At 33.5% G+C, this 17897-nt stretch overlaps 1 protein-coding gene across 1 annotated transcript in view; it reads right to left on the bottom strand.

Annotated features, from left to right (window-relative positions):
• The window catches only part of LOC117785016 (diacylglycerol kinase 1), a 54735-nt gene that overhangs the window by 28952 nt on the left and 7886 nt on the right, over window positions 1–17897 (bottom strand). Inside the window, exons 3-4 of the mRNA XM_034622888.1 lie at window positions 6466–6547; window positions 4519–4601 (exon numbers count right to left, since the gene is read on the bottom strand). Of these exons, the coding sequence (XP_034478779.1) occupies window positions 4519–4601; window positions 6466–6541 (159 nt within the window). The 5' untranslated portion in view covers window positions 6542–6547. The remainder of the gene's footprint in view (window positions 1–4518; window positions 4602–6465; window positions 6548–17897) is intronic.

Here is a 17897-nt window from a genome sequence, read left to right as displayed (position 1 = left end):
ATCGTTATAATGAGCTTTACAATCTAGTGCATCCCAAGCTGCTCGGCTGCTGTGGCGTTTTAAATTTCGAGCATAAAACAAAATATATGACAGCCCCACAACATTAAGAATATGCCAAGGTTGGAGTTTACTTAGCTCTCGACTTGCCCTTGCTGGATGGGATAGAATGGGACTGGGATCTGAGACTGGCACTTTGGTGTTGGGCATGGGCTATAATGAAACTGAATACAGGCAAATGGAAATTTATATTACGACTAAAACAAAAGCAGAGTCAAACCGAATGACTTAAAGTGCGTAGAAATGGGGCAAAAGGGCCAAACGAAGCGCAAATAGCAACGACATGCTTACAACGGCAATAGTAAAGGCACACAATGTGTATAGCACACACACACACACACGCACACACACGCACTATAATAATGGCACGCGAATTGCGTTAACAAAATTTATTTAGCCAGCAACGAGATACGCGTGTGAAAGCAACAGCAGCAGTTGTGGCTGTTGAGGCTGTTGAGGCAGCTGTGGCAGACTCTTTAGCCTGCTCTCAATAGCCTATAAAAATCCGTTTGGAGTCTCTAGTTTTGGTGTCAGTCGAGTTGTCGTTCCGTTATGCGTGAGCGCGTGGTTTAATGAATAAATATTCAAGCATATTGAAGGGCGGTCGCACACTGCGTATGCGTGATATTCATTACAGTCACACACACACAGCCATACACACACACGTACATGCGGGCGTTGATAATCGCACGAGCGTGTCGCGCTTTTGGGCCATTTGACCAGTTTATCACACACTGCACACGCACACGCACACACACACACACCTCCCCCTCCCCATCCCACCCGTTGCCAGCAAGCCAACCATGAGCATAATCTCCGCTTTGCATTCATTATGCACGACTATAGCATACTTTTCAGGGCAGCGCGTAAATTATGTATACGCCGCGTAACACGCAGCACAAATCACATGTGATGACTGCAAACAAATTTCGCAAAGCATGCAAACCCCAAATAAATTTCCATTGTCAGCGGAAAATGCATTTTCATTTCTCAAAACCAGACAGATTTACGAGTATGAAACTAATGCAGCTGCTGCAACAACAATCAAATGGGTACAATTCGGGATTAGCTGCAAGCGTTGAGCCACTGTAGTGTCTTGCACTTGAGTTAAGCAGCAGCTTGGCAAACAGAAATTACATTTTAGGCAAGGGATTAACATGTTGCAGAAAATGTTCACCATACGAGTAACTTTGTTAATTTTGCTCTTCGCTTGCGACAATTTAACAAACAGCTCCCGAGAAACTGGAAATACGCTTCGATATTCATTAAGAAAACATGACGAAAACTCAATACAAGTAGACTCGTTGCTGAATAAATTTACAACATTTCGTCAGCGTCAGTTTCAGTTTCAGCTTCAGATTCTGACGACAAAACATAATTCAATGGCAAAGCCAATCGCTTCAAGCTTGACAACAAGTCACTTCAAAAATTCCTCAGCAGCCAAAAGCAGTTGCCTTTTAATTAACTTAATTGAAGCGTTCAAGCTGAAGCTGTATCTGAAACTGAGGCTGAAGCTGAAGCTAAAGCTAGAGCTGAAGATGAAACTAAAACAGCACCTTAAGCGTTTTGCGACATGTAAGCAGCTTTTCATAAAAAATGTAAGCAAACTGCAGTTGGGCATGACATTCTGAGATATCCTGGATAAATCAAATCCTTTGTGTTATTTGGCTTGATTGATTTTTCTGTTTTTCATCTACATGTACAACTAACTTTATCACAACTGCTTTTAACTCATGCAGTTTTTAGCCCATAGCAATTAACATCAATCTTAATTTGTAATCTTGCAATCCATGTTGGAATAGAAAACAATTTTTTTATATACTCCCAGACTTTTTAAATATTAATTTTAATTAAATTTTATATTTAAATTTTAAATTGAACTTTTTATAATTTTTGGATTGACTGCTTCAAGTTGTTATTGAATAAATATATAAATAAAGTTTTTAAAAATTCATTTTAATTAAATTTTATATTCTAAATTTTGAATTGAACTTTTAATAATTTTTTTTTCGACTGCTTCAAGTTGTTATTGAAAAATTGTATAAATAAACTTTTTCAATATTTATCTTAATTAAATTTTATATTTTAAATTTTGAGTTGAACTTTTAATAATTTTTGGATCGAGTGCATCAAGTTGTTTTTGAATAGATATATAAATAAACTTTTTAAATATTTATTTTAATTAAATTTTATATTTTAAATTTTGAATTGAACTTTCATTAATTTTTGGATCGACTGATTCAAGTTGTTATTGAATATATATGTTAATTAACATTTTAAATATATATTTTAATTAAATTTTATATTTTCAACATTGAATTGAACTTTTATAAAATTTTTGAACCGACTGCTTTAAGTTGATATTGAATAAATATATAAATAAACTTTTTAAATATTTATTTGAATTAAATCTTATAGTATTTAAAATTTAGAATTGAACTTTTAATAATTTTTGAATCTACTGCTTCAAGTTTTAATTGAATATATATATAAATAAACTAACGCACAGTATAATGTTAACTTCAAAATACACTGAAAATGCTGTCATATTTGTAGGGCCATCTGCATCATTTATTTGAAATAAAGTGAGCTTGAAAAGCGTATATACTCTACATAGTACAATTTAATTGAGGAGTATAAAGAGAGAGAGAGAGAGAATAAAGTGTGATTCAAGTCTGATTTAAGCCATCTGGCAATGGCACGTACGGTGAACTGGTAGCTTGTTGCCGTTGAAACAGCTTAGAAATAACATGGTACTTTGGTTCCCTTTCATTTGCTAAAATATTTACAGCAATTACTTTCAGCGCTTCGAACCTTGCAGCAAATACAAAACAAATTTATTGGGGGGAAAGTGGAAAGTGGGGTATTTATTCTATAAAAGAAAAAAAAACTAAGTAGCAACGAAATATTGCCGTGTTCGCAGTGTCGAATGTGTGCAATATCAAAGTGTATCGAGTAAAAGCATAAAAAATCTACACTTCCCATCAAATTGCTGACTCTATGTGTGAGAGTGTAACTGTGTGTGTGTGTGTGTCTGTGTGTGTTCAAGTGTAGAGGAACATAGCAAACTTAATTATACTTTTTTCCATTTCGTTACACTGACAAAAGATACACAGACCAAGACCAAAAGCAACAACTGTGCGTACAAACACACTCTCTCTTGCTATTCCTCTTTATTCATCTCTCTCCCTCTCTCTCTCTCTCTCTCTTTGGCTCGCTGTGTGTCTGTTTGCATTCGTATTGAGGTTAAATGAGCATGGCTGAGTAGATTTGACAACAAATTGCAAAACCCAACGCTTGCACTTCAACTTAAACATGGATCATGCCCACTGTGCTGAGTGTTCTGCATATTTGCTCACTTTGATTGCATTGTACGTTGAAAGTGTGCATGTGTGTTAGTGTGTGTATTAGTGTATTCTTAATGAATGAAATTCGACTGCATATTACTACTATGCATTAATTATTAAAGCTTCTACAAACCGCAAGAATTTCTTCTTACATGTTTCAGATACTTGAAATTATGCTTGACTTAAATAGAATCAACAGCAAAAACTGTGTGAGTGTGAGTATGTGTGTGTGTAACTGAATAAATGTATCTACTTGGTGTTCCCTTAGTTATTAATTTGCTGCTGCCTGTGCTTTGGCATCTTTGTTGATGGCCAAAAAGAAAACTTGAGTGTGCTTAAATTATGGTTGCCAGGTAATCTGAAGCTCTCTTACTTTTGTTTCCTCTTTCCCACTTCCTCTTCCTCTCTCTATCCCTTTCTATTTGACACAAATTGATAATGTTGTGTGTGTGTTTTCAATTTAACATACTATCAACCTGTCTGTCCACCCGCATGTCCGTCCATTCAGTTGGCAACCTGCAAAAAGTTGCTTTTATTTCCTGCCTCAATTTCAATTTGGCATTCAGGCGTAAACTTGAAAAATGTCTGTGATTTATTGTATGTATAAGAAGATTTACTTTCAATCTTTCACTCTTTTAGCCAGACAAAATACATAATGCATGGCTGCCATAGACACAGGAGCAACACAAACACACACACACACACAAATAGAAAGACACACGGAGAGAAGTTTTACCCGCATCCTTGTTGGCTTTGACTCGCCTTTCAGCAGCTTACAATAAAGCCCTAAGCTCACTTTAAGTGTACAGGCAAATGTCCTGTCTCAGGTTTACTTATAGTATAAATATATATATATATATGTATGTGTATCTGTAACCTTAATCGTTGTAATCGCAGTGGCAACCTTGACTTGTCTTCTATCCAACTAACTTGAAGCGGGTCTCGCTTCTTGCCTCTCAACTCTCCACTCTTGACTCTGCAATCTTCGCACTATTCTATTTGAATTAATTGGAAAATTGAAGCTTGTTGGCACATTAAATTTGCCAGAATATACGAGTGCATACCATATATATATATTTCCATTAAATATAAATGTAATTTGTTGTTCACTTACCCCATCTGGTATGCCTTTGGGCGTGGCCGATGAGCTGGGCGCACAAAACTCCTGAAGCACATCCTGCAGCTTACGAGTTGAATCTAATATAGGGAAAATAAATAACAAAAATAAAAAAAAATGATGATAATTTTAATAATAAATAAATATACATAGTTTTTCTAATTTACATGAAAATATAAATTTCTTCGACTGATAAAATATTGTTTCATTCTGTATCAGAAATTAGTTGTACTTTTTTTAATTTCAGATTTTAGCTTCTTTATTTTAATAAACTATTAATACTATAATATGTATTAAACAACATTTTAAATTTGTTTCTGAAACATATCATTTTGTTCTTAAAAAATTATGCCAAATTGTACAAAAATTTTGACTAGTAAAGTTGCTAGATTGAAAGTCGAACCAACTTTAAACCGTCATAACTTGATCAATACTGAACCGATTTTCAAGCGAAATGTCATTTTAATCATATTTTGCCCTCTTAATTCATTCTGTAATTAAATTTTATCCATTTAGAAAATTTAATTATTTTCGACCAAGATTCGATTTTTATGCTAAGGGTCCCCCCTTTGACATTTTGAAAATTGAAAATTTTAAATATAATTTTATCACGTTTAATCAATTCCTTATATAAAAATTAGTATAAAACAACATTTGAGAATATTGTCAGATCTATAGTTAATATATAATATAATTTGTGAAATATTGTATGACATTAAAATTTCTTTAATTAATGGTTATCTTGAAAAATCAAAATAAATGCCTGCTACATACATTGCATGAAATACTTTATACCTTGTGTTGACTGTAGGGTATGCAAAAAGAATTGACTCCACTGTGGGAAAAATGACAGCTGAAGCGAGTGGAGCAGGTGGGGCAGGTGGGGCAAGTAGGTAAAAAAGGGGTATGCAAAGCTACAACTATAATTAACTAATGGAAATAAAGTTGTTTTCAGTGCGTGGGTGGATAGTGACAAGCCACAAATAAATGTTTAGCATTCACATATTATGGCAACTGAGCTGTCAGGGAAATGTTTCATATTACAGCAGTAGTTGTTGCAGTTGCAGTTGGAGAAAAGAGAGAGTTTTATTAACTCAATGAATGTACAGTGGGCAGCTGCAACCGCAATGTATTCGAGTGTTGTGAATGTTTGTACTTGAATACCATACTTCAGTTGCAGTTGACACTCTGCAGTCGAAAGCACTTGAAGAGCACTCTAATATGAAAGTGCCACACCCAGAAAGGCGTCACATATAAGTATCTGCTGTGCTTGACAGTCTCGATTGTTATTGCAGACAGAGCAGAAGAGAGTGCACACAATTTTCTAATCACACTCAGCAGACAGCAGAGCATTACTTTGACACACAAGAAGTTACATAGTTGAGCCGAGATGGGGTTGGGGTTGGGGGTGGAGACACTTAAAAGTCCCATGCAAACAAGTGGACTTGGCTATAAGAAAGTTATACCTGAAAGCAATCTCTAGCCAGTGCAATATCCGGTTCAGTTGAAAGCCGAAGGCTAAATGCTGATTTGGCCAGAGTTGAGCTTTTAGCCCACTGCCTCACCTGGTTTACTGAATAGACAGACTAAAGTACTCGTATCTTAAAAGCAGCACGCATTTCAACTTGCAACACAGGCATTTTTAAACGTCATCATCATCAACATCATTATACAGTTTTGCGTATGCTTTGAATTTGATTATTGTTGCAAGAGTTGCAGTTTGCACGTTGCAAGTTGCAAGTTGCCGAGTTGCATATTACTTTCAATTTAAATTCAATAAATCAACTATATATTCAAACGCAGCAAATTGCTGGCAAATAAAAAGTCAAATCAATTTGAACTCATTGCAACATTACAGGGCAAATAATGCTTAATATATTTACAATATTTATACTTATATATACATATATATTATGTGTGTGTGTGTGTTTGTGTTGCACTTACATGAGGCCAATTCCTGCAGCTGCAAAAACTCGCGGGGCGATAATTTATCCCATTTGTGTGCAATGCCAATATTCATGTTTGCCTGAAAGTATGCAATAAAAATGAAGACAAATTGTAATGCGTTGTTGGCCAAACAAATACATACATCTATAAATATGCGCACATGCGTGTGTGTGTGTGTGCGTGTGTGTGTGTGTGTAAAATGTGTGGCATAATTTATTGCCTTTCGCAATATGTAAATGTAAAATGATTCATTTCAACACAAATGTAAATTCAAATACAAATGCAGAGAGCATTTTAGAACGTGCCCCCTTGTGATAGCCAATCAAAACTAAATGGCTAAAAACTGTTGGCAGACCTCAACATACACACACACACACACGCACAGACCTCGACAACATAAATTTTGTGTGTATTTTTAGATAATGTCAAACTAGAAATGTAGAAAATTCCCAGCTTCTGAGCTGTGTCATCACGAGTTTTGAACATCAGCTTAAATATAATTATGTTTTGCTTTAATAAGCGCACTTCAATCAATGTTGACCTTTCTCCGTGTCCGCCCGTGTGCTTCGTCATAGTCATCACGTCATCTGATGCTCATCTTTGTCATTTGTCTTGCGCTATTTAATGTCAACTGGGAATAGACACAGACACCCACTCACACCCACACACACACACTCAAAGCGACACACGCCCCGTGGACAGGTGCCCAAGTGATGGACTGATAATTGGACTCCCGCCGAATTGTTTATATATTTCTTGTTGTTGTTCTATATACACTGCTAAAAAAAATGTTTGAAAATCAAATTTTGGTCTCAAAACTAAGAATTTTGGTCTAAAATTCTTAAATTAAGAAAAAACACGTCTTCGTTTTAAGAACATTTAAAATAAGACCAAGTTCTTATTTTTCAGAATAAATGTTCTTGAAATTAAAATGAAAAAAAAAAAAATATTGAAAATGATTTTTAAGTTTATAATTTTCTTTTTATATTAATTTGTATTTATATATATATATTTGTTATATTGTCTTGGTAATTTTATAAATGTATTTGTAGTTTCCGAACAATTTAAGATTTTTATTCTTGAATTACAAACTTTAATATTTTAGATTAATATTCTTAAAATAAGTAAAATGCTCTTAAAATGTTCTTATTTTAATAAAAAAATATTTAAGTTGAATGCTATTGAATTTAGAAGTTGGTCTTTTTTTCAGTGTACATTATTTGTTTGTTTGTTGCATATTTTTATTTGTTGTACGAGAATTTTGCGCGTTCTCAATTTGCCAAAGCGCTTATATTTATTTTTACTCTTCAGCCTTTTGGCATTTATTCATTTCACAAATATTTTTATAAAGCTTTTGTCTCTACATTCGCCACGACTTGTTCGACTGCTATATTTAGAATACTATTCCAAATCCAAAATGTATCAACTGATTGACTGAATTATCATTTGTTATGCGAGTGTGAGTGTGTATATATTTGTGTGTGTGTGTGTGTGTGTTGGCCAAGAAGAACATTGTCGTCGTCTCATTTAGCTTGTTCGCAATGTGCGACAATAAAAAAAATGTAAGACACTTAAATGCAGTAGTCGTAGTAATATGTACCTCAATTCCCCTATAATACAGTGTCTACTGCTATAGTTACACACTCATTATTTACAGCTCACTTGGTTTCCGCCCCCCTCCCCCCCCTGCCCCTATACTATGGAGTATTAAAAGTTTTTACTGTGTTCCCAACTAATGAAAATGCTAACAATAGAAAGAAAAAAGAAAAATAAACGATGCATTGAAAGCAATAAATAAAACAGTGGCAAACGGCATACGTGGCGTATGCGCAACAATAAAGATTGTTAATTGCGGCATTAATGTCCATGAAGGAAGTTCGGGTCAAGGAAAGCGATAGAAGATTATGCTAAAGTCAAGCAAATTGATGACGCGACGAGAGTAAAAGTAAAGAAAATAAAAAACTCATACGAGCTGAGATTTCCATTTGCCATACTTATTTATTGATCGTCCTGTGAGTTCAACGCACATTCAAGTGTCGGCTAACGGCTCTTGGCTCTGCTGGCCATTACAGGCCCATTGGCCATAAAATATTATTAGATTATGCATTGTATATGCCATTCTGAGCATGTAATTCGCATACAATAAGCGTCAAAGACAGCACGAAATGAAAATGGTTTGTCCTTTTTATGAGTTGCGTCCTCGTCTCTTGTCCCTCGTTTGTGCAGCGTCCTTTGTTTGAACAAATGTACTGCGTGTGTTAAAAAATAAAACAGCGATAAATGCAAAGAGAACTTGGTGCTCTTATTGTTTTAGCCCAAACAAAATAGCCATAAAAATCTAACATATAAATGTCCAACACAGTGAAGCGTTTTTTATGCGCCTGAATATCCACACAACAGATCATAATACGCAGACTTTTTCAAATTGTTGTCGTGGTTATATACCTGAACCATATGGCAAAAAGGAGAGAGTACAAGTTTTATATTCATTTCAACAATAATACGGGAAATTATAATTATAATTTATTGATTTTTCTACTATAATTATTTACTCTATAATTTGGTTGGTATTTTAAACCATGCGGTTCTAAAATTTTGTAGCTTTCTTAATTTTAAATATTATAAGTAAATCAACTTTATTTTAGTGTGTTGCTTGCGTGGTATCTACTAGTCATAATCCTTAAACAAAGTAAATTTTTTAAGAACAGCAATAAAATGATATCAAATAAAACAGCAGCATATTGTTGTGACTCTTTGTGGCTTCTTTTAATGGTTTGCGGTTATTGGATAAATCTAATTTAGCTCTAAGTTAATTTTACCTACAGCAATTTATGTAAAATTAAAAGCCTTTAAGAAGAAATGTGAGAGCAATTATACAAAATTGTACAAAAGATTTAAATAAAAGTACGTAAAATGGCAAATGATGACGCTATAAATATAGATTGGCTACAGGGTATCAATCTGCCCAACAAATGCGACTATTCGCATTTGTTATATTTGTTTAACTGAGATTTATTCGAATAAATCTAGCTGCAGTTGACAGTTGTCAATAGAAATGCAAATGAAATGCAAACATTGCAAATAAAAACTTAAACAAATTCATTGTAAATGATCGAAAAAATATTGAATTCAATTGGGTAAACCAAAATTCAACACTTAAAAAACACTCAGCGTTTACATTGCGATAAAAATGGCTCGCTTGCAATACAAAAATTTTAATTTAAATAATAAAAACTGAAAAGCTTCTGCAAATATCAATAAAATGAATAAAATGGCAATTTTACTAAGTGCGTTTTGTTTTATTCCATGTGCTTTTTTTCTTAAATTCAAATCGAATAAGCATTATTAATCATTGTATTATTTTATTGCTTCCTAAAATACATGTATTATCCATTATATAATTTAAAGCGAATCTATTGATGTCGAGCGCAACAAAACAACTAAATAAATAACAACATTCCTAGACAGCAATTGAAAAAACTCAACTAAGAGATATCCATTAAAGAATTAATGGTGATAAATTATTAATTAAAATCCAGGGGATCTTCTATTCTGTCAGTTTTAATTTTTGTATACCATAATAGAAACTAATTTAATACTTCTGTAATTTTTGTATATTGTAGCTAACGACATTACAGGCTATATTTGTATGTATATTGCAGAGGTAGCAGATGTTCTTACAATCTACAGGGAATTAATTGCATACAATTTTTACCAAATCAAGTGAATACACTGATACCAAGTGCGTGTGGAATACACTGAGAGAAAATCAATTCAGAAAAAGGTAAGATTGTGAAAAAAGTTGATTAGCTGTGTATATATATATATATATATATATATATATATATATATAAACGTGTGAAATACACTGTCCGAAATTTAGAAATAGAGCTTAAATGTAGACTAAATTGGAATAAAATAAAAAAAATTTGAATGAAAAAAAGTAAGATATAGTTTATGATTTAATATTAATAATATCCATTTGCTTAGTCCAGCATTTCGCTCAGTGTACACATTTGAATGTGAAGTTTATACAAATATATGCACACAGATATGCATACATACATACATCTGTGAATCTGTTGAATTTGTTGTTCTTTTCCGTTTTGTAATGCTGGGACAAAGTGTTTGTTTTACATCTGTATGTATGTATGTATTTGCTTACATGAAATTGACATTATTGTTTATCAGTTGTGTGCAATGCCATTGTCTGTTTGCACCCACACCTACACATACACACACACATACATATGCAAATTTATGTTATGTAACATATGGCTAACAGCAAAGAAGATGAACAAATGTGCAGACATATTTACATATACTTTCATTTCCTTTTTAGATGAGTGCACAGGAGCCAAAGTGTATTTGGGAGTTTTTGTCCTTTGGGCCAAGAACTGAGCCAAGTTGAGGCAGCTCTTCTTCTTCCAACTGGCTGCATGGTTAAGCAAATGACAATATATCATGGATTTATGCCACGTATTTCTCCCACACACTGCCACAAATACATACAAATACACACACAGAAAAAAAAAATACACAGACAACTGCATAACTTTTTGGCCAACAGCTTATGGCCATGTTCATGTGCTGCTATTGTTGTTGCACTTTTGGGTTTTTTGCATGTGGCAGCACGCAGTTAAACGGCTTAAACTCAGCCATAAACTGTCAGTTAAGCTGAGCTGGTGTTGGTTCTGGCCACAGAGAGAGGAAGAGAGAAAGAGAGAGAGAGAGAGAGAGAGAGAGAGAGAGAGAGAGAAAGGGAAAGCAAAATAAACCAAACTGCATTTATAAATAAAAAATTTAATTTTTTTTGAAGTCTTATCAAGGCTTGAACCAAATCTTTAAGTTGTCTTTAACTTTCAGGCTTACAGCCTGGATTATTATTAACCATGGAGATTAGGGTGCATCAAATTTTCGAAAAAAAAAAAAAAATGGCAACCGAAATTCAAAATTTTCGGTTAGTTCTAAGATGTTTTCACCAAGAAATTATAGCTCTAAAATTAATTTCTAGTCCCTGCTTTTTAAGTTGAATACTTTGGTGTTTTAAGTTCAAAATTATGTTTTAAGTCTTTTAAAAATACTATATTATTTGGAATTCCTGGTCCTGACAAGGGTTTTGATGCAAATTTTTTCAGGATCGCACTAAAACCAATAAAGATATGCTAATAATAGAAAAAAAAAATATAATATTAATAGCATGATAACAATTTCCAAAAAAATACATTTTTTAACTCAAAAAGCGGGGACTGGGAATTGAGTTAAGAACTATGCTCTCTTTGGGAAACAATCTTAGAATTGACAGAAAATTGATTGATATGACGAAATTGGGTTTCCCTTTTTTTAATTTTTTTTTGGCCCATATAAATCGATGCACCCTAATGAAGATGGTGGAAACTGCAACTCAACTGGCGTCAGTCTAAATATATTTGTGCACAGTAAACGCGGATCTAATGCTCTTTGTGCTGCTCACTTCCGGCCTGTCAAAGGCCAAGAAGAAGAAGAAGTGGAACAGGAGCAGGAGCAGAAACAGGAGTAGCTAAAAAAATCTCATTGTCATTGTTATTGCAATAGCGCTTCAGCTTCAGCTGCTTTATCGAATGCTGGTCATGCACAATCAGTTGGCGACACAACGTCAGAGCGACAACCAGACAGTTGTGACACAGCTGACAGACACAGCGGCCAGTCACAGACTGTCATGCAGACGCCAGACAAAAGAATGGGGTAAACAGTGGAAAGGGACAGGAAGTTGTCTCTCTTTCTCTCACTCTCGCACTCTCTCTCTCTCTCTCTCTCTCTCTCTGTAGTTTGAAAAGGCTCAACCAATACCAACAACTCAAGAGCAATTGAATCAAATTTATTGTGCACATCCGATGCCCGTGCACTTTTTTATCCATCGTCGCCATCTTCGTCTTCGTCTCCCTTTCCCTGTCCATCGTCATCTTCGTCTCCATCGTCAGTGTTGTCTGTCGTCTGTCGTTTGTCTCCTCTGTCTTTGTCATTGTCATTGTCAGTCTTGGCATGTAATGTCACGTCCTGTCTTTACGAGGATCAAGTGCACAAAGTATGACGGCAAACGTTTCAAAATGAAAAATTAAATATAAATGGGATTTGCGCGTAGATTTTTCCCCTAAGTGCCGTTTGACGCTCAACCAATGAAAATGTCAACAATGCCAAAAGCAGCTGCTGCAAACTCTAAAAAAACGATAGAGTAAAACTAGTCGAGGAGTAAAAACTACAGAGTAGTTGACTTAAATATACCCAAAGCATTTGATAAATATATACAATCTACACTTTAATAAATTTTGTTTGAGAATGCAGCTAAATTGAGTATACGCAACGTGATCAGAGGGAGAATATTTATCAATTTAAAAATAAATATTACACTATGAATATTTTTTATTTTTATTTTATAAATCAAGTATACGTATGGACATGCTCAATTAATATTTTTATATACCACAGTTTAATCTACAGTTTAACTAATATGCTTGAGAAAGCAGCTTTATTGCGTATACGCAATGTGATGAGAGTTAGAGTATTAATCATTTTAAAAATAAATTATACTTAATACATTATTTATTTTTTATAAATCAAGTATACGTATGTACATGCAAAATTAATATTTTTATATGAATTGCGTATACGCAATGTGATCAGGCGAAGATTATTAATAAAGTTAATAATAAATCATACTTTATGCATTTTTTTGATTGTTTTTTTTTTATAAATCAAGTATACGTATGTACATGCAAAATTAATATTTATTAAGCCACACTCAACTTTTATTTTTTGACTATTAAAAAAAATATACGTACTGCGATCATTAAAGTAACTAAATGGAATTTTTCCCTTAAAAGACTCGCTCAGCATACCCAACTTTATGCTCTAAGCCCTGGCTAAAAACAACAAAATTAAACAACGAAAAAAAAGTCCGCTAAAGACGCGAAAAGCGTCGCTCAATTGCTTTTGTTTGCTTTTATGCTTGAGCTGACTTTTTTATTCTTTTTGTTTTAATGGAAAAATAAAATTAGTTTTATTTATATTATATGCAGAACGTTCAAGTGCTCGACAGCAGCTGGAAGTGCACTCTTGGATGTAAGGAACAATTTTTGATTATTTCTTTTTTTGTAAAGAACTTGCCTAATGGCTGTTAATTAGGCAACTAAACTGAGTTCTTGAGCCAGTTATAAAGCGAGAAATTAAATTTTTCTTATAGAGCGAGTGCTACAGTGACTGTTGTAATTATATTTACACCCAAGTTCCATCAAGTACGTGCTGTGAATGCGTAATTAATGTTTAGGGTAAAAATAGCAACAGAGCCCAAAAACAGCAACACAAATTCGTCTTAGGGCGGAAGCGAATTGTGAGTCTTGGCCAATCTGCGACTTGGCCAGTTCGAGAATAGGCCATAAGGTAGGCGATATGCTAAGACACATTTCCGCTTTGGTTAGAAATTTGCATAAGGCCTTTTGACTTTTCACTTTTCACTTTGATCGATGCCGGACAGTTTTCACCGAAATTTTGTATATCAATATGCATGTTTTTGTGTATGTTTATATGTATGTGTGTTTAATGTATGTGTGTATACTACTGAAATATAATTTCTTGAACAATAAAAACTGTTTTGTCTTCGATAAACAGAAAGCGTGGCGGGCATCCAAAACTGGAGAGAAGACTTTTCGATGGCCCCACTGCGCGATATAAAAATAGACAAACAAACAAATAGACAGACAGACGGACAGACGGACAGACGCTCATTCTAGAGAGATGAACGGACAGATGGACAGATGGACACATTGGCTGGACGGACGGACGGACAAACGAATCGAGAGGCAGCCGCATCAGCTGGCGCATATAAAAATACAAAATGATCTTATGGCTAACCTTAGACATTTGCAAAAACACCTGCCAGCAACAACAGCAACAGCCACAACAACATCAACAACTATAGCAACAGCAAGAGCAACAACAACAATGCACTGATAAAAAAGAATGATCTAAATTCAGGATTTTGGTCTTAAAACTAAGAATTTTGCTCTCAAATATCGACGAAATAAAATTTTTAAAGTTAGAAATCACATCTTGTTTTCGATAGCATTTTAAATCCGAAAAAGTTTTTATTAAAAGAATAAATGTTTTTAAAATTTAAGTCAACAAATAAAAAAAAATAAACTAGACTTTAATATTGATTTTTTTTTGTATTTTTATTTTTTTTTAATATATACATTAATAGAAAAAATGTTCTAAAATCAAGCATTTGCTTTTGAGAACATTTCAAATAAGAGCAAGTTTTTATGATGGAAATAAATGTTATTAAATTCAAATTAATAGATAAATAAAAATAGGGAAGATTTGAAAATTTTTCATTTTTGTATTATTGATTTATTTTGATATATATACATTTATTTTGGGTTCTTTCTTGGGAATAGTGGGACTCGAACCCGCGCTTGCTTTCTACTAACTATTATCTTTAAATAAGATATGACATATTAATACTTTTCTAACAATTTAAGATTTTTGTTTTAATATTAAGAACTGCGATTTTTAAGATGAATATTCTTAGCATAAGTTATGTAGTCTTAAAATGGCGTTTTATTAAGAAAAAAATATTGAAGATGAATGTTCTTGATTTTATAATTTGATCTTTTTTTTTCAGTGTAGTAACAATATTGGCAGTGGCAATATTTTCTTTAGTTTGCGGTCAGATTTGATTGAATTGCAACAATTAGACAGATTGAAAGATTTCTGTTGACTTGGCCATTGATGTGTGCAATAAGTTAACGCACTTCACTTAAATTAAGCAATTTGGTTTGCTTACATTTGCAATATAAATACGGAAGCACTGTGTAAATATCTAATCGAAGTGCAATAAGAAGAAGAAGAAAAAGAAGAAGAGGCAGCAATAACCGGAAGCTACAGACACTGCACTTGAATGGCCAAGTGAAGATCATTTGGCTATGAGAAATGGCAACGGGTCATTTTCTGTGCCACATGCAGGCAACACAACAACAACAACAGCAACAACAACAACAACAACAACAACAACAACAACAACGTGTAACTTGTGTATCTTTTGCGAATCGTAATCGAAATCGAAATCGATTTAGCTTGCAGCAACAAACGAAACCAACAATAACAAACTGAAAAACTGAAAACTGAAATAGCACAAGCACTCGACTGCCATGAAAATACACACACAGGCACATACACACGCACACACGCAACACTGACAACTACACACACACACACACACATGTATATATATATATAGATATAGTTGCTATATAGCGTATCGAAAGCATTCCGCTTACCACTCATCGCCACAGCAGCTTCTGACGTCAGAACTTTTTTCACCGCAACACGAAAATGGCCTTTAAATGTTACAACGTTGCGATGCGACGTCAGAGGATGCCAACAATGGGATTTGTCTCTGCCACCGATTGTTATAGTTTGGCTCTTGTTGTTGTTGTTATTGTTCCTATACCCTTGTAAAGGGTATTTGAACTTTTAAAGTGTAACGCATAAATGGAGACGTCACAAGCTCAAAAACAAAACAAAAAGAGTGTCAAGTAGGAAGAATGGAGAAAATTGACAGTAATCGAAAATATGGAAAAATTAGACAGTAAAGTATGAAAAATTTAATTTTCTAATTTGGATGCAGAATGAAAATAGGAATCAAATAGAAATAAAATTGATATTCCGCAAGGAAAGCGGTTAAGATTTGACAAAGTTATGACTGGTTGAAATTTGGGAAAAAATGTCAAGGAGGAAGTATGGAGAAAATGGGCAGTGATCGAAAATATGGAAAAAATAGACGGCTTAGGAAGAAAAATTTAACTTTCCAATTTTGATGCAGAATGCAGAAGAAAAATAGAGGCCAAATAATGATTAAATTGATATTCCGCAAGAAAATCGGCTAAGATTTGACAAAGTTATGACAGTTTGAAGTTTGGAAAAAAAAATTCAAGGAAGAAGTATGGAGAAAATGGACAGTGATCGAAAATATGGAAAAATTGACAGTAAAGTAAGAAAAATGTAATTTTCCAATTTTGATGCAGAACGATAACAGGGGTCAAATTATGATAAAATATTCCGCAAAGAAATCGGTTAAGATTTGACAAAGTTATGTGAGTTTGAAGTTTGGAAAAAAGTGTCAAGTATGGAGAAAATTGTGAAAATATGGAAAAAATGGAGAGTCAAGGAAGAAAAATAAAATTTTCCAATTTTGATTCATAATGAAAATAGGGGCCAAATAATGATAAAATTGATATTCCGCAAGGAAATCGGTTTAGATTTGAGAAAGTTATGTGAGTTTGAAGTTTGGAAAAAAGTGTCAAGGAGGAAGTATGGAGAAAATGGACAGTGATCGAAAATATGAAAAAAATTGACAGTAAAGTAAAAAAAATTTAATTTTCCAATTTTGATACAGAATGAAAATAGGGGCCAAATAATGATAAAATTGATATTCCGCAAGGAAATCGGTTTAGATTTGAGAAAGTTATGTGAGTTTGAAGTTTGGAAAAAAGTGTCAAGGAGGAAGTTTGGACAAAATTGACAGTAAACGAAAATATGGAAAAAAATTGACAGTGAAGGAAGAAAAATTTAATTTTCTAATTTTGATGCAGAATGAAAATAGAGGCCAAATAATGATAAAATTGACATTCCTCAAAGAAATCGGTTAAGATTTGACAAAGTTATGACAGTTTGAAGTTTGGGAAAAAAGTGTCAAGGAGGAAGTATGGAGAAAATGGACAATGATCGAAAATATGAAAAAAATTGACAGTAAAGTAAAAAAAATTTAATTTTCCAATTCTGATGCAGAATGAAAATAGAGGCCAAATAATGATAAAATTGACATTCCGCAAAGAAATCGGTTAAGATTTGAGAAAGTTATGACAGTTTGAAGTTTGGGAAAAAGTGTCAAGGGAATAGTGTGGAGAAAATGGACAGTGATCGAAAATATGAAAAAAATTGACAGTAAAGTAAGAAAAATTTAATTTTTCAATTTGGATGCAGAATGAAAATAGGGGTCAAATAATGATAAAATTGACATTCCGCATGGGAATCGGTTAAGATTTGACAAAGTTGTGACAGTTTGAAGTTTGGGAAAAAGTGTCAAGGAGGAAGTATGGAGAAAATTGACAGTAATCGAAAATATGAAAAAAATGGACAGTGATGGAAGAAAAATTACATTTTCCAATTTTGATACAGAATGAAAATAGGGGCCAAATAATGATAAAATTGATATTCCGCAAGGAAATCGGTTTAGATTTGAGAAAGTTATGACAGTTTGAAGTTTGGGAAAAAGTGTCAAGGGAAGAGTGTGGAGAAAATGGACAGTGATCGAAAATATGAAAAAAATTGACAGTAAAGTAAGAAAAATTTAATTTTCCAATTTTGATGCAGAATGAAAATAGAGGGTATCA

The sequence above is a fragment of the Drosophila innubila genome, assembly GCF_004354385.1.
Source record: "Drosophila innubila isolate TH190305 chromosome 2R unlocalized genomic scaffold, UK_Dinn_1.0 1_C_2R, whole genome shotgun sequence".
NCBI classification, from domain to species: Eukaryota; Metazoa; Arthropoda; class Insecta; order Diptera; family Drosophilidae; genus Drosophila; species Drosophila innubila.
Note: the sequence above shows the minus strand (reverse complement) of the source record. Positions and strands in the feature narration are given on the sequence as shown.